This window comes from Ruditapes philippinarum, unplaced genomic scaffold, assembly GCF_026571515.1.
Source record: "Ruditapes philippinarum isolate M1 unplaced genomic scaffold, ASM2657151v2 ctg3024_1_1_1_1, whole genome shotgun sequence".
Lineage (NCBI taxonomy): Eukaryota > Metazoa > Mollusca > Bivalvia > Venerida > Veneridae > Ruditapes > Ruditapes philippinarum.
In genome coordinates, this window is record NW_026862479.1 from 10,895 (window position 1) to 35,735 (window position 24,841).

At 32.4% G+C, this 24,841-nt stretch overlaps 2 protein-coding genes across 2 annotated transcripts in view; both read left to right on the top strand.

Annotated features, from left to right (window-relative positions):
- Nucleotides 1-4,361: 4,361 nt before the first annotated feature.
- Nucleotides 4,362-24,841, top strand: part of LOC132719252 (uncharacterized) — a 65,618-nt gene continuing 45,138 nt past the window's right edge. Inside the window, exons 1-3 of the mRNA XM_060703016.1 lie at nucleotides 4,362-6,483; nucleotides 6,822-6,980; nucleotides 7,436-7,666. Of these exons, the coding sequence (XP_060558999.1) occupies nucleotides 5,917-6,483; nucleotides 6,822-6,980; nucleotides 7,436-7,666 (957 nt within the window). The 5' untranslated portion in view covers nucleotides 4,362-5,916. The remainder of the gene's footprint in view (nucleotides 6,484-6,821; nucleotides 6,981-7,435; nucleotides 7,667-24,841) is intronic.
- Nucleotides 15,946-22,397, top strand: LOC132719254 (uncharacterized). Its single transcript, XM_060703018.1, has 2 exons — nucleotides 15,946-18,152; nucleotides 18,197-22,397. Exon 1 carries the CDS (start codon nucleotides 15,993-15,995, stop codon nucleotides 17,493-17,495), a length of 1,503 nt encoding a protein of 500 aa, XP_060559001.1. The 5' UTR covers nucleotides 15,946-15,992; the 3' UTR covers nucleotides 17,496-18,152; nucleotides 18,197-22,397.

Genomic DNA, 24,841 nt, shown 5'->3' on the forward strand with positions numbered 1-24,841 from the left:
AACTTTGCACACTTATTCACCATCATGACCCCAACCTGCAGAAGGGAGGAGGTTACTCTATCCAGCATTTTGACAAAATTATGCCCCTTTTTCAACTAAATTTTTCGTTTAAGTTTTTGTAATACCTCAAATATTTTCTAAGCCTATTAACATATGGCTTTGAAACTTTGCACACTTATTAACCATCATGACCCCAACCTGTAGACGGGAGGGGGTAACTCTATCCAGCATTTTGACAGAATTATGCCCCTTTTTCGACTTAAGAATTTTCGTTTAAGTTTTTGATATACAGTACAGCTCAAGCATTTTTTCCTCTTTCCACTCAGTCACCGCGGACACTTTTAACGGCGAACAGAAAATCGCGGGGGACATACTATAGTATGCCACGGCGACAAATCACCACGGACGGGTAGTAAAAAAACCCTGCAATCCGCGGTGGAAAATCACAGAGATTTGCAGTGATTAATTTGCATATACACGTAAATGTTCATGTAAATGTACAACGTAGTCTTCTTTTAAAAAATCAAAAAGACTTACAATGTGACTGATGATTTAAATCATTCAATAAAATTATTTAATTAGCTCGGCGATATTTATGTACATTTACCGGGGAAAATCACATCACAAAACAGTTCAATGAAAAAAGTTTCAAGAAAACGGAATAACAAAATATTAACAAAATCGGTCAACACTTTCAAGAAAATTAAATGCTGTGATGTTTCTGTGTAAAAAGTTGAAACGATAGCTAGAACACTTAAAATATTTTTTTTTATAAATTCTATTCATACTTGAAACAATAAACGCCACTTACTATATAATATACATGTACATATAATAGCGGCCAATCTTTAGAATTTGTATGAAGTTATATTTAATTCCAACAATTAGTCTTCAAGTTATGCTCCGGACAAGGAAAATGCAACGGAACGCTGGACCGACCGACCGACCACCGGGTGACTCCTATATACCCCCCCAAACTTCGTTTTTTGGGGTATAATTAAGCAATTAGCACATACACCTAATAGTGCAGCCGTGGACTAGTTCATGTACGTAATTATATATAATAGTTTAACAAACCTTTCCTTAACATATGTTTTTACGTAAACTTTGCAAGATGTCATCAAAAGCCACATTTTTTAGCTGTTAAATACGACTGTGATGGGAAAATGCAATTAAGAAGTTGAGGATTACTTCTCCATAATGGTGAGGTGAGTGTCGTAGAAATAAATTAGAATCTATCTCATTACTTATTAAATAACTACAGTATTCCACGGTATGCGCTATCTAAAAATTTAGATCTGTGATCATGATGAAATAAACATATTTGTTACATTTTTTTTTTTCAGATCATAACCGTAAATGCGATATTAAATATTTAAAATAGAGAAATGTTTAGTTCAAAAGTAAATTTGTGTGTATTATATGCTATGACCCACTTAAACTTTAGTTCTCGTCAATATTTGGAGGGAAGGTAATTTACACACGTAAATTTAACAGAAAAAATCGTTTAAATGGATCAAAGAAATAATTGAAAATTCTTATATGATTGTAGCACTGTAAAATCAGAAAGGTTAAAATGGCTTAAAGCAGTTGAAATTAATTATGTTAAAAGTTACTACATATTAGGGTATTAATTTCAAACGCAAATCATTAAATTTTGTAATTATTTGCATACGACAGGTGTTACGTCGTTTAAATACATAACATAAAGATTTTCTTCTATAAAAAATGTGTTTGAGTTCATTATATTTTACAGACATACAGTAATAGTAATAAATGTCCCTGTGTTATAAATAAACTAATGGTCACCCGAGAGAGCGAAATACCGCTGCAATATTTCACAGTGATCCACGGTGACAATATCCCGCAGCGCAAACTTCCCCCGATCGAGTGGACAAGCGGAAAGTCACAACTATCGCAGGGACATCACGGTGACAGTCCACCCGTAAACAAATCGCGGGGATCGGCGGACTTTGGAAAAATTGCTTGAGCTGTACTGTACCTCAAATATTTTCAAAGTCCATTGACATATGGCTTTGAAACTTTGCACACTTGTACAACATCATGATCCCAACCTGTAGACAGGAGGAGGTAACTCTATCAAGTATTTTGACAGAATTATGCCCCTTTTCCTACTTGGAATTTACGTAAAAGTTTTTGTAATACCTCAAATATTTTCAAAATTCATTGACATAAGGCTTTGAAACATGTTGCAATTTTATACTCTTCTTTGAGAGCATAATAGGACTCTCTCCAATGCCCATAACTGTAATATGGATTAAAATAAAAAAATTGCCTTTTTCGTTACTGAGAAAATTTTACCTTTTAATCAAGGCGTTTTTTACTATCAAGCACTAAGAAAAGTCGAGCATTGCTGTCCTACAGACAGCTCTTGTTTGAGTTTACATCCCCCTTTTCTTGAATAAACCCAAAATGTTCCTTAATGCTTTGAATGTTTAGCATTCTTTTTATCCCAACAATTTTATGTTTTACACCAATTTTTAAGTGTTGCTAAGATATGGGCATAGACTAAAATGTAGACATTTTTGAATGATGAATCTCGGATCAAAAGACAGTTCAAGTATAATAATGATAATTGATTTAGATCAATCGGATTTTTAGCTCGACTTTTTTTTTGCCGTTCCCGTCCGCAAACTTGTACCTGGATCATAACTTTTTTATTTCTTGGTGTATCGTCTTCATATTGGCTACAACAACCCTTGGGACAAGACCTTTCAGTAGACCACACTAACCTTGACCTTCATCCATAAATGACTTGACCTTCAAGGTTAAAAGTCCAAATTTTGATTGTTCATGCTGTTATTGGCTGTAACTTTGTTATTTTTGAATGGATTGTCTTCAAACTTGAACATAATACTTAATCTTCAAGGATATCCCTTAAAATAACCAGACAGACCTTGACCTTCATTCAAAAATGACCTTGACTTTGAAGGTCAAATTATCGATATTTTCATTTTTTTGGCAATTATTGGCTGTTACTTTGTTATTTTTTGATGGATTGTCTTCAAACTTGAACATAATAATGTTCAATGATAACCCTTAAAAATAGTCAGACAGACCTTGACCTTCACTCATTAATGACCTTGACTTTGAAGTTCAAATTATTGAAATTTTCAGTGTTTTGGCTGTAACTGGCTGTAACTAAGCTATTATTGAAGGGATCAACTTCATATTATAACAGAACATACTTAAAGGGGCAACATTCGCTGCCGCGGCAGCGAGTATTTGTGGGTGTGACTAATCAGTGATGTAAAACTGTCTATTATAAACCCTGAACTATAAATAGCATGCAGTGTTAACCTGCAGAGAGAAGCTGAGTTTACACAGGAGAGGTTTAATGGATGTTTTATATATTATCAAGTCATCTTGTCCAGATATTATTTTTGAAGTCAGTTGTTTTTCTTTTTTTTTCACTGGAATGCTGTATGTGTCCTTCATCAAGTCAGACAATTATATCAAAATCCAAAAGATGTGCCTTACATGGGGCATTTCTTTTAGGAACAACCTGCTAAAAATGTTCTTGACAGGAATTTAAAATATTATTAAACTGTTAATGTATAAAAATTTTATGCATATGCAATATTTAGTTTGATTAACATTTGTGAAATGTAATTTTTGACTACAAGATATTTACAACAAAATATAGTGTAAATGAAATATACCTGGAAGTTACTTTTACTGTTTTCATGAAGTTTAAACCATTCAAATACAAGTTAAATCAGTACTTTGAAATTTAAAAAAAATCATAGATTAATGGATTATAGTAAATTTGTTGGATTTGATAAAACAAGTCAGTAAAAGTTATTGTTTTATTCAGCATTCCAATGTGTCGTCTGCTGAAAATCTCCCTCCCTGAAATATACATCGTCTGCTACAAATCTCTCTCCCTGAAATAAACACTGCCACGTGCTTCTGTTTACTACTGAAGGTTCATGACCTGTAATGATCAGTTGGCTCCTCCCAGGGAAATTCAAATTTCAAATTTGACAGCTAGTATTTTTTTCCAGAAACACACTTAATAAAGTTATATTTTAAATAATTTTGGTCAATCTTTATCAAAAATATCTATGCCTACAAACATGCCAAGTGTTGTTTTAATGCATTTGGTAATTAATCTTAAATCTTTGAAAAAGGGTCCCTGAAGTGAAGCATGCATAAAATTAATAAGAAACCTGCCCTAGCGCCATCTGCTGGCTTTTATAGTCCAGTTGGGCCTTTAAGGACAATACCTTGTTGTTTATCAAACACTTGGGCTTTTTAATGACCTTGACCTTGAAGGTTAAATTACTGAATTTTCTCAGATTTGTGCATTAAATGACCATATATATTTATTACCATAGTATGTGTGTGTGTGTATTTCTGTATATATATATATCATCATCAACAACAACAACAACACATGACTCCACCACCATGTGACACCACTACGTGACACCACATGACTCCACCATGTGACTCCACCACATGACTCCACCACATGACTCCCATGTGACTCCACCACGTGACTCCACCACATGACTAGAAATTGTTGAATTGATTTTGGCCGCTCATTGTGGCCCAAATAATATCTACTTCTGTATAATTATGACCATTTCTAACAACAAATCTCAGATGAGCAATCTGGGGCCAGTATGGCCCTCTAGAGATTGTAACAATGCCTTCATTATAAGCCAAAGTTCATGGTCCCTTAACTGGACCCAGCTTTCAGGGCATACATGTACAAGTGTTTGTGATCAGTCGTAGTTAATGTTGGTTTTCCTTGGATTCTTGCAAATTGTAGCTAAAAATATTTTTAGGCCCTTGCCATGTAATGGCCGGGGCATATAGTGTTACCCTGTTTCTTCCTTCCATCCTTCCGTCATTCTGTCATTCCGTCATCATCAGTTTCCGTTCATTTTCTTAGTAACGGTTGCACACATTCAACTCAAATTTGACATATGGATATGTCATGAGAAAATACAAATTTGGTCATGGTTTGATGATTTTTGGCAGAGTGATGCCCCTTTTACTTTAAAATAATATGAAATTTTCAGTTTCCGTTCATTATCTCCCCAACGGTACAACAGATTCAACTCAAACTTGATATATGGATATGTCATGAGAAAATACAGGTCAAGTTCGAATTTGGTCATGGTTTGATGATTTTTGGCAGAGTTATGCCCCTTTCACTTTGAAAATAATATGAAATTTTCAGTTTCCGTTCATTATCTCCCCAACGGTACAACACATTCAACTCAAACTTGACATATGGATACGTCAAAGAAATGCTCAGGTCAAGTTCAAATTTGGTCATGGTTTGATGATCTTTGGCAGAGTTATGCCCCTTTCACTTTGAAAATAATATGAATATGACTACATTTTCTGTTCTTTACCTACCCAACAGTGTTACATATTCAACTCAAATTTGACATATGGATATGTCAAAGGAATGGGCAGGTTAAGTTGGAATTTGGTCATGGTTTGATGATTTTTTTTTGGCAGAGTTATGTCCCTTTCACTTTGAAATTAATAATATAGATACATCTTAGGAATAAGCAGTTTAAGTTTGAATTTGGTCGTGGTTCAATGATTTAGGACAAACTTATCTTTCTTGAATGTTGGAAAAATTTTGAACTTTCAGTTTCAGCACTCATACTTTTGTGGAAATGTATGTAGCCATTATGAAATATGCTATTTACAAAAGGTTAAGGCTGAATGATTTCAGTGCCTTGAACATTTTATGAAAATTGTTTGTGTTAACATTGAAAAGTTTTAAGGGTTTTGAACTTAAAATGCAAAAAATAATTTGTACAAACAAATTTGGAACTAAATATTATAACATCTGAAATTTTGGCTGCATGCGGGGGCATCCGTGGCATGATGACACATTTCTAGTTTTTCTTTCTAGAAATCAAGATGGCACATGAGATACATTTAAAGAACAACAAATACCGGCAGTGGGTTAAGGCTGGCCTAGGCTTGGGTTATCTTAAAGAGGGACTTGCGCCATTTTGTGATGACATAGGAAGACAGCAGCACAAAGATATTATAAACCAAATGCAACAAACAAAGACTCCTCAACCAAACATACCATGTGGCGCCTGTCAGATAACAACTCTCCAGCCAGACCATGTCCGAGTCTCAAAAGGGATATGTCCCCTCAAACAAGATAAATGTAACTGTTGTTTTCCTAATAATAAGAGACCCTGTCCAAACAATGTATGTGGCGCCATCTATGACAGCATTATACAGTATCATGCATCAATGCCACCGGCACCTTTTTGGAAAAACAGTGATGTCAATCAGTGGTCAACAGAACCGTGGGAGGTTTGCAAATGTTTTATAAATGCTCCTGGGTACAAGGACAAGACATCAGCAGTCGACACTGATTGCACTGGGTTGCTTCATGTTATCATAAATAACAATTACTTTCATAGTCACATTGGATGCAATGTTACAGGACCAAACAATCTTTTTTCAAAGGTAAATTTTATCATTTAATGATTTATATACTTTAATTATAATGTTCTTTTATTTCTGTAGAATGTTGGGGCTTTTCTCTATGTGAAAAATTATTCTTGATAACTCAAGCACATTTGATCCTTGATTACTAAGCCTTATTTATTCTGGCATATTTTGCTGTTCCTTTGCAATGATGCTGTTAGATAATGTAGATACCATGGAATTTTACGCTTCATTGTAAGTTTACTACTCTATTTATACAGCAACAAAGCATAAAAAAGAATGTCCATTTAACTCTGACAGTAATTAAGTTATACACCCCTATAACTATGTTGTATTATTTGTTTTTCATTCAATAGGTACGTCAGTATAGAAACCTGATTTTCCACTCAAGCAGCATGGAATTAGAGGAAAGTGAGGCTAATACTTTCTTAGATGATATGATAACAGTTCTACAAGATAGTAAGGAACTTGTTCATCAACCAGCTGCACAACAAGCTGTACTGAAACTCCAAGATGTAAGTGTATATAATAAATTATAAGTTTGAAATCTTTATAGAGTTAAATTATCATAATTTTAAATAAGCACATTTTACTAAATTTACAGAGTTAAATAGAAAAAAGTGCTCGAAGTGGTTAATTTATTTTAGTGAATTTTAAGTAACAACTGCCTTAAGTTAACTTATCATGATGAAATCAAATAAAAATACCCACAGAGTGTAAATATAAAGAATACAGATCTAAGCTTGTTAGTAACAGGTAAGAAAAACAAATGTGAAGAAAATAGAGAATTCTGGCAATCAAATGACTATACCACACATCCTGCCTTAAAAGCAGATTTTTGAAGCCCTCAGAAAAAGTATGAGAGTTAAAATAAAAAAACAATTGTGGTAATTTTGAAATAAAAATGTTGCTATGTGATATAGCTACATTTTATCTCTGAAAGAAAATTGAACATTTTTTTTTTCATCAGCTAAAGCAAAAAGACTTTGTTATCACTACTGAATGCTCTGAAGAAATTTTGAAACAAATCAAAGATGAAATGACAAAAATGCGGGAATTTACTGAAAATGCTGCAACTAAAGTGGAATATGAGGAGCTGAAAAATAAATTTATTGAACTTGAAAGACAGTTGGCACAAGAAAGAGAGGAACAGAAAAGAAAGTATACTGAACTTGAGGCAGTTATAACAGAGCAAAAACAGGTAAAAAATGTTTTCCTTTTGTTTGTTTCAAGTTGATATACCAGTACATGTATTCCAATACAACTACGTCCGTCCATCTGTGCGTCCCCACTTCATTCGTGTCCGGACTGTTACTTTGTCATACATTGAGGGATTTTAAAATAACTTGGCAAAATGTCTACCGCATCAAGATGATGTGTTGTGTCCAAGAACCACGTCCCTACCTCAAATGTCAAGGTCACACAATCATTTTGAAGTTTCACATTATCGCAATTAGAGTAAATAGGTACACACATACGTGTCCGGACTTAATAACTTTGTTACGCATAGAATGATTCTGAAATAACTAGGCATAGATGTCTACCACATAAAGACGATGTGTCGCGTCCAAAAATCACGTCCTCAAAGGTCAATGTCACAATTTCATTTTGAAGTTCACTTTATCACAATTAGAGTTTATAGGTACACACATTCATGTCGGGCTGTAACTTTGTCATGCATTGAAGGATACGTCGCAATAAAGACAATGTCTCTACCTTCAAGGTGAAGATCAGACTTATAGTTTGAAGGTACTCATGTCTCTACCTTCAAGGTCAAGAGCACACTTATAGTTCGAAGGTACTCATGTCTCTACCTTCAAGGTGAAGATCACGCTTATAGTTTGAATTTACTCATGTCTCTACCTTCAAGGTGAAGATCACACTAATAGTTTGAAGGTACTCATGTCTCTACCTTCAAGGTCAAGATCACACTTATAGTTTGAAGGTACTCATGTCTCTACCTTCAAGGTCAAGATCACACTTATAGTTTGAAGGTACTCATGTCTCTACCTTCAAGGTCAAGATCACACATATAGTTTGAAGGTACTCATGTCTCTACTTCAAGGTCAAGATCACACTTATAGTTTTGAAGGTACTCATGTCTCTACCTTCAAGGTCAAGATCACACATATAGTTTGAAGGTATTCATGTCTCTACCTTCAAGGTCAAGATCACACTTATAGTTTGAAGGTACTCATGTCTCTACCTTCAAGGTCAAGATCACACATATAGTTTGAAGGTACTCATGTCTCTACCTTCAAGGTCAAGATCACACTTATAGTTTGAAGGTACTCATGTCTCTACCTTCAAGGTCAAGATCACACTTATAGTTTGAAGGTACTCATGTCTCTACCTTCAAGATCAAGATCACACTTATAGTTCGAAGGTACCCATGTCTCTACCTTCAAGGTCAAGATCACACTCATTCTCTCGAGAAGAGTTTGAAGATACACATTCATGTCCGTACTGTAACATTGTCATGCATGGAAGGGTTTAAAATAACTTGGCACAAATATCTACCACATCAAGACAATGTGTGGCAACTAAGGCTCATGTCAGTCTGTCTGTGTATCCCCACTTACACAACTTATATGTCCAGACTGTAACTTTATCATGCATTGAGGGATTTTGTAATAATTTGGCACAAATGTCTATCTCATAACAATATTTTGTTGTGTCCAGGAACTTGGTCCCTTCTTCAAAAGTCAAGGTCACACTTATATTTTGAAGGATCATGCTAGAGATCACAATTAGAGATTACAGGTACAGTAATACAAAGAACAAAATTTAGCAATTAGTTACTTTCATTCTCTTTTCTTTTCATAATACCTGCATGCTTAATAAACATTTTCGGGGGCATGTGTCACTTGGGTGACAGCTCTTGTTTCTGTTATTTCTTTTCAGTTTGAATGAAAAAAAAGTTATTGTTTTAAGAAAAATCTCACAAAAAGTGGAAAAAAGTAAATCTACTCTTTTTTTTTCTTTATTGAAATTTTGTACACTGACTCAAACATAAGTAAACTATATAAATTAAGCAAAAAGTTTGTATTGTGCCCTTTTTTAGCTCACCTGTCACAAAGTGACAGGGTGAGCTTTTGTAATCGCTTTTCGTCCGGCGTCCGTCCATCCGTCGTTCGTCCGTGCGTCGTCCGTCTGTAAACTTTTACTTTAAATGACATCTCCTCATAAACCACTAAGCCAATTTCATCGAAACTTCACAGGAATATTCCTTTGGTGGTCCCCTTTAAAAATTGTTCAAAGAATTTAATTCCATGCAGAACTCTGGTTGCCATGGCAACCGAAAGAAAAAACTTTAAATATCTTCTTTTAAAAAACCATAAGAGCTAGAGCTTAGATATTTGGCATGAAACATCTTCTAGTGAGTGTCTACCAAGTTTGTTCAAATAAAAGCCCTTGGGTCAAAATTGGCCCCGCCCCGGGGGGTCATTGATTTTCCCTATATGCATATAGTAAAAACTTAAAAAATCTTCTTTTAAAGAACCCAAAGAGCTATGGCTCAGATATTGAGCATCAAACATGTTCTAATAGGTGTCTACCAAGTTTGTTTAAATAAAAGCCCTGGGGTCAAAATTGGCCCCGCCCGAGGGGGTCATTGATTTTCTCTATATGCATATAGTGAAAACTTAAAAAATCTTCTTTTAAAGAACCAAAAGAGTTAGAGCTAAGATATTTAGCATGAAACATGTTCTAATAAGTGTCTACCAAGTCTGTTCAAATAAAAGCCCTTGGGTTAAAATTGGCCCCGCCCCGGGGGGTCATTGATTTTCCCTATATGCATATAGTAAAAACTTAAAAAATCTTCTTTTAAAGAACTCAAAGAGCTATGGCTAAGATATTTAGCATCAAACATGTTCTAATAGGTGTCTACCAAGTTTGTTCAAATAAAAGCCCTGGGGTCAAAATTGGCACCGCCCCGGGGGTCATTGATTTTCCTTATATGTGTAAAGCAAAAACTTAAAAAATCTTCTTTGAAAAAACCCAAATAGCTAGAGTTAAGATATTAAGCATGAAACATCTTTGAGTGAGTGTCTACAAAGTTTGTTCAAATAAAAGACCTGGGGTCAAAATTTGCCCCGCCCCGGGGGTCATTGATTTTCTTTATATGTGTATAGCAAAAACTTAAAATCTTCTTTGAAAAAAACCCAAATAGCTAGAGATTAGATATTAAGCATGAAACATCTTCTAGTAAGTGTCTACAAAGTTTTTTCAAATTAAAGCCCTGGCCCGGCCCCAGGGGTGTCATTGTTTTTAACTATATGTGTATAGTAAAAACTTTAAAAAAAATCTTCTTTTAAAAAGCCCAATGAGCTAGAGCTTAGCATGAAACATCTTCTTATTGGTGTCTACCAAGTTTGTGCAAATAAAAGCCCTTGGGTTAAATTGGCCCTGCAACGTTTGGGGGGGGCCTATATACAGGTGAGCGACCTCAGGGCCACCATGGCCCTCTTGTATAGGCAAATATGTCTAATTTTGTAGAGATCTCAGTAAAAAGGATTGTGGCCCACATTTTTATAACTCCCACAAAAGAAGGGGGTATATAGCAGTCAGCTTGTCTGTCGGTCGGTCCACATCATAGTTTCTGGACGACAACTTGAGTTTGCAATAAGGTATTGTACTTGGTGTATAGCAAGCTTATATGCAGACCCAAGCTGATATTGCATTTGGATCCCTGGGGTCAAGGTCACCATAACTAAAAATGGAAAAATGGTTTCCGGACATAAACTAGAGATGTGAATGGAATATTCTAATCAATTTTGGGTTATAACATCTTATATGAAGACCCCGGTGGTATTTTATTTCGACCCCCTAGGGTTGAGGTCAAGGTCACCCCTACTAAATAAAGAAAAATGGTTTTCAGACAATAACTAGAGTTAGGAATGAGATAGTGTAATCAAACTTGATGTATAATAAGCAGCTTATATGAAGACCACGGTTATTGTTTCAATTAATTGAAATAATTTTTTTTGTACACAGTTGATACTTCTTTTACTATTGGTTGAGTTCCAATATTTTTTTCAGACCACTTAATTTTCAAAAAGTCAAAGTTGCTGATGGGGGTGTTTACTCATCTTCAGTGATGGTTCCAGTGTATCTTTATCATAGCCTAAGAACATGCCAAGTTTTAAGAAATTCTATTGAACAGTTATGATTTTGCCTATACATGTATAAAACTTCCCCTTTGAAAACAATGACCTATCCTTAGGCTACATGGCTAAAGTGATACATATTTAATATGGCATTGCCTAAGTTATGAAAATCATGAACATGGGTCAAATAGAGCCATACCTTAGTATCATGTTTATAACTTTTTCTTTAAATAGGAATGTGACTTGACTGAGGACCTATAAATTATGCCTCTATAATGTTAAACCTTCTAGAAATGGTCACTTAACAAAACAGTCTCTTAAGACAAGGCATGATAGAAAAGGAAAATTTTATGCGTCTTCTTTCCTCCCCGGTGGGGAAGTTTTTTCAACTTAATTTATATAAATGTTTAATAATTATAACACTGTGATCATCTCATTAGATGTTCAAATAAAAAAAAATAACTTTCTGATATTTATTGACAAAACAGCTTTGATCCATTACCTACATGTTTTTCATTTTCAAATTTTAAGCTACTTTTCCTTGTTCTCGACACGTAAAATCTAATTTGTGTAAATGTTTTCTGTGGTGATTTTCAATTCAAAGAAACAAACTACATGTATCTGTAGCTATTAATTTGATTGCTGATTATAAAAGTTCAAGGTCATTTCAATGCAGTCAAAATATCAACAGTGAAGTGAATATCACCATCTCAGTAAGGACAGGGCATTGTTCTATCGATTTTATTCGATCATACATGTCACATCTTTAATTAACTTCATTTGCATACGCTAAAAACTGTTTCGGAAATACAGTTCTTCACACATTTATATATTTTGTTATGATTGTTGACACTTGTCAAATCACGAGGCGGCTTTCACTAAAAACACAAACAATTGACAGGTAGGAGCACTTTTAAAATATGTCTGCAGTAACATCCGTGTTTTACAATTTAAAAGTGGTTGTTTGATAAAAAGATTAATATCAATTAGCTGACTAAATAGCCGTCGCCGATAGCGTTGAGCAAAAGTCGCTTTTAAATACATTAAAGATATATAGGAAATGATTTTGGGGGGGGGGGGGGGGGGGGGTTTACAGTTGTTGATTGAGACAAAATTTGCTTAATACACGTGGTCACATGGGCAAGTTTAAAGACAGTATTTTGGCTGATCAAGCTCAAATGCAAGTTTTCATAACTTTAATCTTTCAAATTTAGCAACTAAAGACCTGACTGCAAATAAGAAATCTAAAATAAAAAAGGGGTGTATCAATAGGGTAAAGGTAGCATAAATAAGTATGGACTATAGACTGTTTTTTAGCACACCTATCACAATGTGACATCATTGTGAGCTGTTTTGATGGCCTTTTGTCCGGCATCCGTCTGTAAACTTTTACATTTCATCATAAACTGCTACGCCAAATTTTTTATTGTCCCTCAATTCCAATACCGTGTTGAACTCATTTGTTAAATTCTGTATGATTGCACCAAAAATGTAGAAATGAACAATTATTTGCTTTTGCAATGAAATTGATTTTCATTAAAGGAAATTTGATTTAGATGTTTTTGAGATATATTGGGACACTGTAAAATGGACTTACTTAAATTTCCAATATTACTGTAAACAATAGACATTTTAGAAAATTACTGAATAAAACACAATTATTTGTATTATTAATTATGTTGCAGGAGATAAAAAGACTCAAGATAGAAGATTCTCCTCAACAAAAACAGTTAGAATATAAAAAGGCTAAATCAGGTATGTTATATAGAATATGAAAAGGTTAAATCATGCACGTTATATAGAATATAAAAAGGCGAAATCAGGTATGTTATAATTATAGAATATGAAAAAGGATGAATTAGGTATGTTATATATAAAATGAAAAGACTAAATCAGGTATGTTATATATAAAATGAAAAGACTAAATCAGGTATGTTATATAGCATATGAAAAGGCGAAATCTGGTATGTAAATTAAATATGAAAATTCACCTTTCCAGCTATCAACAACCAAACTACCACAAAAACTCCAAAATTTAGAATTGTTATGGGCAAGACAGGGACACCAGCCTTAAAATTCAACAAAAAGAGACCATCCAAATCAAATGTAGAACTACCACCAACACACATCTTGATTCCTACACCAATCTCGCCGTTACCACCTACTCCAAAGCACAGCAGACCAACAACACCAACTGCAAATTTTGAGGAACCCTCCCCATCATCGAGTACAGAAACTGTTTGCCAAGACGAGTATGGTATGTTCAGTAAAACAAATGAACTCATAATAAACATTGGACAGATTTATGGGGTATTAAACAAAGCATAATTAACTTGTGATTCTTTTTATTCTAACAATATACATGTTATACTTAATGATAAGCTTGTTGGAACAGTGCCAAAACTAGATCTATTATTAGTAACAATACTTCTATTTATAGTAACAAAACACAAAAAAGTATCCCTAAATATTAGTACTTCAGTAGTTAGAATTTGATATTTTTTAAGCCTGATGAAGAGTATTGTATTACTCGAAACTAGTAGCCAATAAAAACTTTTAAAACTTGACCTGGTGTTGTACGTGTGTTCCTCACCTACTTTACTTATTATTAAATATGAAAAAGGCTAAATCAGGTAGGTAGTATTTAAAATGAAAATACTAAATCTGGTAAGGTATAAAGAACATTAAAAGGCACAATCTGGTATGTTATATAGAATATGAAAAGGCTATATCAGGTATGTTATATAGAATATGAAAGGGTTTAATTAGGTTTGTTATATATAATATGAGATGGCTAAATCAGGTATTTTCTATAGAATATGAAAAGGCTAAATAAGGTATATTATAAGGAATTTAAAAAGGCTTTATAAGGTACAAAATACATGTATATTATATAGAACATGACAAGGCAAAATCTGGTATGTTATATAGAATATGAAAGGTTAAATTAGGTATGTTATATATATAGAATGAAGGGGCTAATAAAATTTTTATCAGAAAAGGCTAGATATCAGGTATGTAAAGGCTAAATTAGGTATGCTTCATATAATATTATAAGGCTAAAACAGGTGAATTTGGCCCAAATTGTGATAACTTTATCATATAGTATATTTCAATGTAAGGGAACTCTCTAGTTTGTGAGGGAATCTTGTAATGTTAAGATAATTTGTGAGTTTTGCTTTCAATAAATTTCAGGTTGTCGTACTCAATTGATAGAACATTATCGCAGTGACGTACTTAAAGTATCAGCAATACCTTTACAACCAGATGAGGAAAATTATAACTTCAGTGACATTTATATAAGACCCACTATAACAATCAAGATAGAAAAAAACAAAGCTGAGTCTGAGGACAAAGAAATAAAGTCCATGTCAGAGATTTTCACAAAGAACGGGGAACCACAGAAATTTATTTATGTTGTTGGAGATGCAGGGTCTGGTAAGAGTAGTTTCTGTAAATATTTGATCAACTGTTGGTGTATGGCACACAGTGATGGACACAATGAAGATGATGAGTGTTGAAGGAGTCAAGGAAATGAAGAAATTTGATTTCATGTTTTATATTTCTCTTAGACATAACATAAAGACCCGAAGTATCCAAAAAATGCTTGAAATGCGATATGATAAGATAAAAAATTTAAGTAAACTTCTGGAAAATGATTCTGAAAAGATAATTATTTTGCTTGATGTTTAGATGAATGGTCTTTTTGACAGTGAGACTAGAAATGAGTTCCAGGCAGGCCTTCCTGAACGTGACTTTACAAAAAAATACACAATTGTTACTACATCACGGCCATGGAAAATTCACAGTTTGAGAGTAAGTAATAGAGAAGATTCATCAATTATTGAAATTAAAAGGGTTTGATAAAACACATGAAAAAAGAAATGATTAAGAAAACAATAACAGCATTGAACGAATCATTAGATCCTAATGTGTGTGAACAAAATATCTTAGGATACCCTCTGTGGTTGGCCTGAAACAGGTACCCAATTATGCTGCAACAATTGGTTTGTCTATGGTGTGATGGTAAACTCGATAAAACCTCAAGGTGTGCTATTTATACTGGTATGTTAGAACTTTATTTCACCTGGAATATCAATAAAACTTTAGGAAATAATACAGAATGTATGGAAAGTTTCTCAGAATGTTGAACTCCCTCAGTATTTAACAGATGTAGAGATATGTAGATTAAATAGTCATCTTATATATGGTGCGTCGCACTTGGCTTATGAGACATTGTTCAATTATCCTAAGGATAAGTCCTTAACATTTGACAAATCTGTGTTTGATGATTTGAAAATATCACAAGATGTGCGACAAACATGTCTGAAAACTGGGGATTTTGACAGAAGATAAATGTCCTTCTTTTTTCTGTATCCAAACCTAAAAAGCTCATTGTTCTCTTTCATTCACAAATCAATGCAAGAATTTCTGGCTGCAGTAAATATTGGTATAAATTTCAATGCAAAAATGTGTTCATCAGATAGTACAGGAAATGTTGAATTAGTCAAAATGTTTATTTGTGAGGTTTTTCGGAATTGTTCAACAGTAAATGACATATTAGAGCAGTCAAATGTTATCATTATGCTATGTGGTCTAGAACCTAGATTAGCAACACATGTTTCAAAATACATATATGATACTGTGTCAGAAGACTCTCGTGTTCAGGAATACAGGAGGACAATAAGTAACATTTTTTATAGCGATCATGGTTTTATTGCTGATATTCAAAAGCTTATGTTAGAATCAATGGAAGAATTCAATGCAGCATGTAGTATAGGAAATAATCCTGTTTTTTATATAGGAGATTTGGTCATTGATGATAGTGAGGTTTGTGATATTGTTTGTTCAGGTATTGATCAGCATCAGGTTGTTCCTGACTCTGTTCTGTCTATTAATGTAGGTTACATCAACACACACAATGTTAAAGTTACAAAATATTTACCAATATTTCACCATCTTGAAAAAATTGTAATACAATATGGATTGTTGTTCGGTCCACAAAGTCATAGTACACAGAGTACCAGTGAACAGATGATTAATAATTGTGTTTATGAGACAATTAAAGTAAATACTTCAACATTAAAATCTCTATCTCTTTATCGTGTCTCTTACAATGACAAGTATTACCCAGTGTGTACAACAGTTGTTAGTAACCTACCTAGTATGATCAATCTTGTAGCAATAAGTATGATATATATAACAATGAGTTATGATGATACTACTACATTTTGTAATTTTCTTGAGAGAACCAGTCATCTTGAACAAATACATCTTAATGTTAAATGTGAGTGTAGGAACCAGCATGATGTAAATTTATCAAAACATCAACAACTTCAGTACCTTTATTTGTTTGATACTGCTAGTGTGATAGATGTTGATACTACAAACCTTGAAATATTTAAATTTGATAAATTGAAAAATAGTAATTATGAGAAAATATTTGATATTATTAGAAAATCTAACAAATTAAAAGAACTTGAATTGTATGGAGATATTAACAATAAATCTCAAATATATCATACCAACATAACAAAGAGACTTGTCACAGTATTACCATTGTTACACAATCTCAGTAAGCTTGAGTTACAGTTGTGTAGGTTAACTGACAATATAATACAGTCACCTTTAGAGATGAAGAGTTTAAAGAACATTGAGCTTGATTTTGTCATAATGAGTTTGACAACATGGCAGAAGTTTGTTGATAGTCTTCCTCATATTCCTCATACTGTAGATGTGAATGTAAGGGGCTGTTATATAACAGGAGATGGTGAGGAGTTTAATGATGATAAGTTAACATTGACACCAGGAGGACTTGTAGGAGAGAAGGTAAATGATGCTAAACAGTATGTGAAGGATAAGGATCAGTTATTTCATGTTAAACGTGATGGTTATTGCTTTGAATTTTCAACAAAAAAGTGATATAGGATACATGTAGTATTTAAACTACATTATATTGCATGTTAAAAGAGATGATAATTTTTTTATCATTTTTGACCAAGAAAAATCTGAATTTTTAACATAGTGAGATAGAAAACATGCAGTTAACATAGTGCTTAATCTAAATTATTTCATGATAAAAAGACATAATTATTAAAATAAACATTATCAGCAAAAAAAAATATAATAATAAAGTTACATATTGATAAGTTAAATAATGAATTTAATACAATATGATAGATAACAATCATCAAAAACAGTTCATTAAATATTAATTTCTGATCATTGTTGATATATTGAAATTGATAAAAGTAATATTCAAATGTGTATTTAAATAAATAAATGAAAGAAATGCAGTGAAATATAAAGAAAAAATATATTAATCTGGATAAAGGTAAAGGTTATTTTCTTAAATATCAGATATAGTTTGTGAAAAGAAATATGATTTGAAAAAAGTAATGTCTTAATAAGAATGCATAAATAGATTTGTTAATAAACAAGTAAATAAATTAATAAATAAGTAAATTTAATGAAAATATCATAAAACAGATGTTTAATGTAATTTACATGGTCAGAAAAGTTAGAAGTAAAAGATAACATGCAAATACCAGTCGTATAAATATGTATGGCAATGGAATGGTATATATAAATACCAGTTATATCATAATGTACAAGGGAATCAGGTATATATAAATACCAGTTATATGATATAAAGGACAAGGGAATCAGGTATATATAAATACCAGTTATATCATATTGTACAAGGGCAGAAGAAGTAAATGATTAATGTAACTGAATGAATAGATATTTGTTATATGATATATTGGACAATGTAATGATATAAACAAATACTAGTTATATGGTGTATAGGGTAATATATGAACTCCTGTTATATGATATATTGGACAATGTAATGGTATAAACAAATACTAGTTGCACGATACTTAGGACAAGTGAATAAAAACCAGTTTTATTATATAAAATACAAGGGAATGGTATAATGAACTATAAATGAATGGTGTTTACATATATAAATACCAGTTATATGATAAATAGGACAATGAAATAGTTTATATGAATACCAAATATTTGAGCAGTGTCATGACAAAACCAACACAGTGCGTTTGCGACCAGAATGGATCCAGACAAGCCTGCGCATCCGCGCAGTCTGATCAGGATCCATGCTGTTCGCTATCAGTTTCTCTATTTGTAATAGGGTTGTAAAGCGAACAGCATGGATCCTGATCAGACTGCGCGGATACGGTCGCAAACCCATTATGTTGGTTTTGTCGTGACACGGCTCATATGTTATTTAGGACAAAGGAATGGTAAAAGTTATATGGTATGTAGGATAAGGGAGTGGTATATGTAAATATTGGTTATATGATTATATGTCAAGAGAATGGTATTATTAAAAACAAGTTATATGGTATATAGGACAAGGGAATGGCCTTTCTAAATACCAGTTATATGATATATAGAACAATGGAATGTTAATATACAAATACCAGTTATATGTTATAAAGGACAATGAATTGTATAATAAATACCAGTTATATTATTCGTTATAAAGATTGTTGACAGGTTATATGGCCCTATATAAACGGCTTTTTGTAACGGCTCGGGTTTTATTGCAAACAGCCATTTATATACGGCCATATAACCTGTCAACAATCTTTATAACGAATTTATAATACAGCAAGCATCATTTTGTGGAGGAAAAGTAAGATATTGACAGCAGCCGTGTATATAAATCTATATAAACATCACGATTATCCAATGAAAAGCGACTTTACAAACGTACAGTATTATAAGAGATAAAGTACAGGGGTACAGTATATGTTATTACCAGTTATATATAGGATTACATGTATATGATATAGAGGAATAGTAAATTTTATATGTGAATACCTGTTATATGATATATAGGACAAGTGAATGGTATACATAATTGTTTTATTCATTGAGATGAGAACCATTTACATGTTTTATTTTAGAGACTCCTTCTTTGATTGTTTTATATTGTAAAGATTGAAAAAAAGTGAGAAAAAAAATTATGATTATGCAAAACGATAATGTGTACAAGTTAATACTGTTAGTCAGTATTACTCAAATTGTTAAAGGGACTCCACTGAGGATTTTTGACGTATTCAGAATTATATTTACTTAATTTTTTTAGAGTAATATATGAGAGTTATAAGAAGTCAATGTCCGAGGACCATGGACTATAACATAGATTTTGACAGATTTATTTCCCTTTTTGATATCAGAAAATTCTGCATTATCCATCACTGTGGCTAGTTGAGGACACTGTGCTATTGAGAGCTCTTGTTTTTCAAAATTGTATATAAAGTGTTTAAATGTTTATAGTTAAAGTCTGTCTGATAATAACAGTTCATTAATATCGATTTTCAGTTTTATTTAGAGTATATTTCTTCAGTATCATTTTTATGTTTTCCGTATTGAATACCCCGATTAATCTGTTTTGGATTTTCTACTTTAATTATTTTTTGCTTGGCTTTTGGGCCTCAATGGAGCTCCTTCAAGGGAACTTTTTGTGTTAGTGTTAGAATGATAAATTTAAACACAAGGCAATTATAAATATACTTTGCTGTAAATTTAGATGTACTGTATATACTGTTATTACAAAGACAGTATAACATTATTTTTAATTAAAACAAGTTATACACGATTTATGTAAATATGATTTCATTATACCTTCATATATATGCTCAATAGAAATGTACAATTGAGATAAAATATACATGGCTGTCAGATGCAAGTGCTTATTGACTCTTCAACTGGCTTTGTTGCCTTTGGGTTACACCTCAGTGATATAAACCAGTTCTCAGCTGCCCCTCCGGGATAAATATAAGTTATAAGCTGCCCCTCGGGGATATACAAGTTCTCAGGTGCCCTTCAAGATATAAACCAGTTATCAGCCCCGCCCCCTCAGAATTATTTATCAGTTCTCAGCTAACCCTGGGATATATACAAGTTCTAAGTTGTCCTTCCGTAATATATTCCAATTCTCAGCTGCCCCTCGTGAATATAAACCAGTCCGTAGTTGCCCCTCGTGGATATATACCAGTTTACTGCCCCTTGGTGGATATATACCACTTGTCGGCTACATCTAAGGGATATATACCAGTTCTAAGCTGCCCCTTAGACACCAATACCTGTTCAGAGCTACACCCCCGGAATATATACCTGTTCTTGACTGCACCTTGGGGGATATATATAAGTTATCGACTACCCCGCAATAGGGGATGTATTCCAGTTCTCGGCATAAGTCAGTTCTCAGTTACCCTCAGGGATATATACAAGTTTCAGCTATACCTGAGGGATATATACCAGCTCTCGGATACCAATATGCTCTCTCACACAGACAGCCATATTTTATAAGGTTGTATACTATCAGATATTTATGTTCATATATAATTTATGTGACAGTTGAATTAGAATTTTTAGTTAAACAATGTGTCATATTATAGTACCAAGACAATATAACATTATAGGTATACATAAGTTATATTTCTGCTGATGTTAACATAATTATGATATGCTATTTTACATGTATTGTAAAACATATGTTACATGAAATAACTAAAAAGATATGTTGTAATATACTGTCTAAAAATGCATCCTGGGTAATTTAAGCATACTGGTTATGAATACACTTCATTCGTGATGAATGTAGTTCAGCCAAATATGTATGTATGGGTTCCGACAATGCTAAAATATATATTAAATGTTTTCAGACAGTAAAGATATAACTACATTTTATTATAGGTGTGTTAGTTTTTTATGCTTGCTGATGTTAGTATATACCAAGATTAAGATATGTTATATACATGTATAAACATATTTTACACATGTCTGTTTGTTACATGCAATTCTGATTGAATGTATATAGTACATAATATTACATGTTAAAGGGACTCCACTGAGAATTCTTGACATGCCGGGACTGGAAATAATTTTTTTGAGATTATTACTCCATTTGATGTAGATCTATACTAATAACCTATAAGCAAAATTTTAGATCATTAGCTCGCTCCCTTTTTCCAGAATTATTATTATAATAGTGAAAAATGACCCAAAATTGAAAAGTGTTTAAACGCTTTTCAATCAAATCGGACTGAGAATAGCACAAACATACAATTTTCAATGTATTTCTTGTATATTTCTTAGTTATATTTAATTTATATTTCTGTTTAAAGTGCTTATGTTTATTTATGTGAAAATTAGAATGTTATGTTTTTAGGCTTATAACCTCAGTGGAGTTTTCTTTAATATTGTTAATTGTATAATTTTATAACGGGTTGTGTTATGTGACATAACACTATACATACATTTTAAATTGTTGTAACTATTTGTTTTAAAGGCCCATTAAGCCTTAAAAATGCAATCACTTTTATTTTATAAATCTCAGTGGAGTTCCTTTAATATTGTTAATTGTATAATTACAAGCTATTGCAATCCTTTTATGAAAATAAGATTATATTATTTTATAACAAGTTATGTTATGTGACATGACACTAATACATACATTTTAAATTGTTGTACCTATTTGTTTTAAAGGCCCATTAAGCCTTAAAAATTCAATCACTTTTATTTTTCAAAAAGCTTTCCTAATTTTTTATCCAAAGAGTTTCTCATTATCAGAGCCATCTGTTGTTGTTTTTGCAGTACAGAACAGTTATGATGAATAAGTATTTAGTATGGATGTTAAATAACCATTTTGTTGACATTTTGCTACACAAATCATATTTTCTTTTCAAACTCTTTTTTTTTGCCATGTGATAAGAATATCACATGTTGTAAATCTATTATTACAACATTATAAAACACATATTTGCCCTTTTTTACAAAAAAAATATATATATTCATTTCTGAGGCGTAATGTGCCTTTAAACTTTAAATGTATATAATAGGGTAAATTCATTTATATAGTATCATAGTTAACATAATTATGATAACATGAAAATCATGTTATGAATTGTTTACTAGGTATGATAACATGAAAATCATGTTATGAATTGTTTACTAGGTATGATAACATGAAAATCATGTTGTGAATTGTTTACTAGGTATGATAACATGAAAATCATGTTATGAATTGTTTACTAGGTATGATAACATGAAATTCATGTTATGAATTGATTACTAGGTGTGATAACATAAAAAATCATGTTATGAATTGTTTACTAGGTATGATAACATGAAAATCATGTTGTGAATTGTTTACTAGGTATGATAACATGAAAATCATGTTATGAATTGTTTACTAGGTATGATAACATGAAAATCATGTTATGAATTGTTTACTAGGTATGATAACATAAAAATCATGTTATGAATTGTTTACTAGGTATGATAACATGAAAATCATGTTGTGAATTGTTTACTAGGTATGATAACATGAAAATCATGTTATGAATTGTTTACTAGGTATTTGAATTTATGTGTATTTTATGCTTATATTTGTTATCCTCATGATGACAAAACTATATTGGCCATGTTTATACATGACTGTTTAAAACTTGAAATGTTCATTGAAAACATTATTCCGCTATTGTGTTAGCATCAATAAAAACTTGTCTGAAAGAATTAAACAATCGTGAAACTTTTTGAAACAATTCTATTCATTTTATATTGCACTTTTTAAGTTTATTATAAGTAGCTGGTTTTATTGAAGAATTATAAGAAGATATCAGGCAGTGGTTGACCAACATTTTGTATAATAAATAACATGTCTAGAACATTATGTATTTTATAAAAAAAATTAAATTCAGAATGGATACACCAGATCCATATTTTTTGAATTTATCCAACAATGGTGACATGTATATCAGCATAGAGAAATGTTAACAAAATGTAGGCAATATATAACATTTAGATCTGGTCATATAACCTTTATGAGAACATTGTTATTCTGCTGCTTTTTGTTATAAATGTAATACTTTAAATAATAAAATATATCTTTTTGATTGGTTCTGATAGCATGTATGTGTGACTTTTCATAATAAAGAATTGTACAAAATTGATAAGTATATTATTTGTTTTCCGCTCTCTACAGACCTAGTTATGCTCCCCAAAAAATTTCGGGGGAGCATATATTCGGCGCATTGTCCGTCTGTCCGTCCGTCTCTCCATCCGTTGTCTCCGGAGCAAAACTTAAATACCCTTGGAGATAATTTGTTTAAACTTCATACAGTGGTAAAGGGCATTGAGGGGAGTACAGTGTCAAAGAACCATAACTCTATTTTACTCGGTTTTTGAATTATCTCCCCTAACTCTAAAACTATAGGAGATATCAAAATGAAAATTTGTAGGTAGATATATCTCAATGGGTTGATATGCAGTGCACAAGAATCGAAACTCTGCCCTTGCCAATTTTGTAGTAATTTGCCCTTTGTTTCATTTTTTACAAGTTTGAATTGTCCCGGACATAACTCGGAATCCATAAGCGATATCAACCAGAAACTTTCTAAGGGTTGATAGATCGCAATTGATTCAAGTGCAGTGCGAAGAAAGTAACCTCTGCCATGGCTAATTTTGGAATTGTTTGGCAACTTATGAACCTTTTCCAGGGAAAAACTCTACAGTACAAGAGTTTGTACTTTCCTGTGTTCAAAAATATTCGGGGAGCATCACCCGGCTCGAACCCGGGTCTTGTTTAAACTTGTTTGGAAGTACATACTTCCCACATTTTCTTTATAAAATAAAGACATCACAACGTTATGTTTAAATATATGCAGATTACTTAGAATGAGACTCTGAAACTTTTCCACTTTATCCTATTAAATGACTAAGTTTGCAATTTATAAAAAACGCCAATATACAAATAATGAGCACGTTAAAATTGAGAATGTTGAACTCGTGAATAGAATGGAATTAAGGAATTACGTGTTAAACATATTGTAAATATACCTGCAGTAACACTTTCGCAAAATAGTTTTAAATAAAACCGTGACTATTTGTCAAATGCATAAAGCAGGTATACAACTATATTACACATTCAGCGGTGTACGCGTTTTTCCCCGTTCATATAATGACTAATGATTATGCCTTATACCCAAATCATCAACCGTTGAATACGAAATTGTTTACTGCGTGTGATATTTCGAGTAGACTCTTTATTATGTGTAAAATTTAATTTATTCTTTGACCCAGCTTCATTTTCTTCATTTGTGCATACTTCTTAATTTAGATTCTCTCGGTTTGTTATTGGATTTTTCAAACAGACAATTCCGTCCACATTTTAAGAAAAGTATTTTCTGCTAGAATTAAGGATCAGTTTATTCAAGGTTGGCAAACTTCTA

Coding starts and splice junctions, on each gene's coding strand:
- LOC132719254 (XM_060703018.1), top strand. CDS start 15,993: ATGCAAGAATTTCTGGCTGCAGTAAATATTGGTATAAATTTCAATGCA.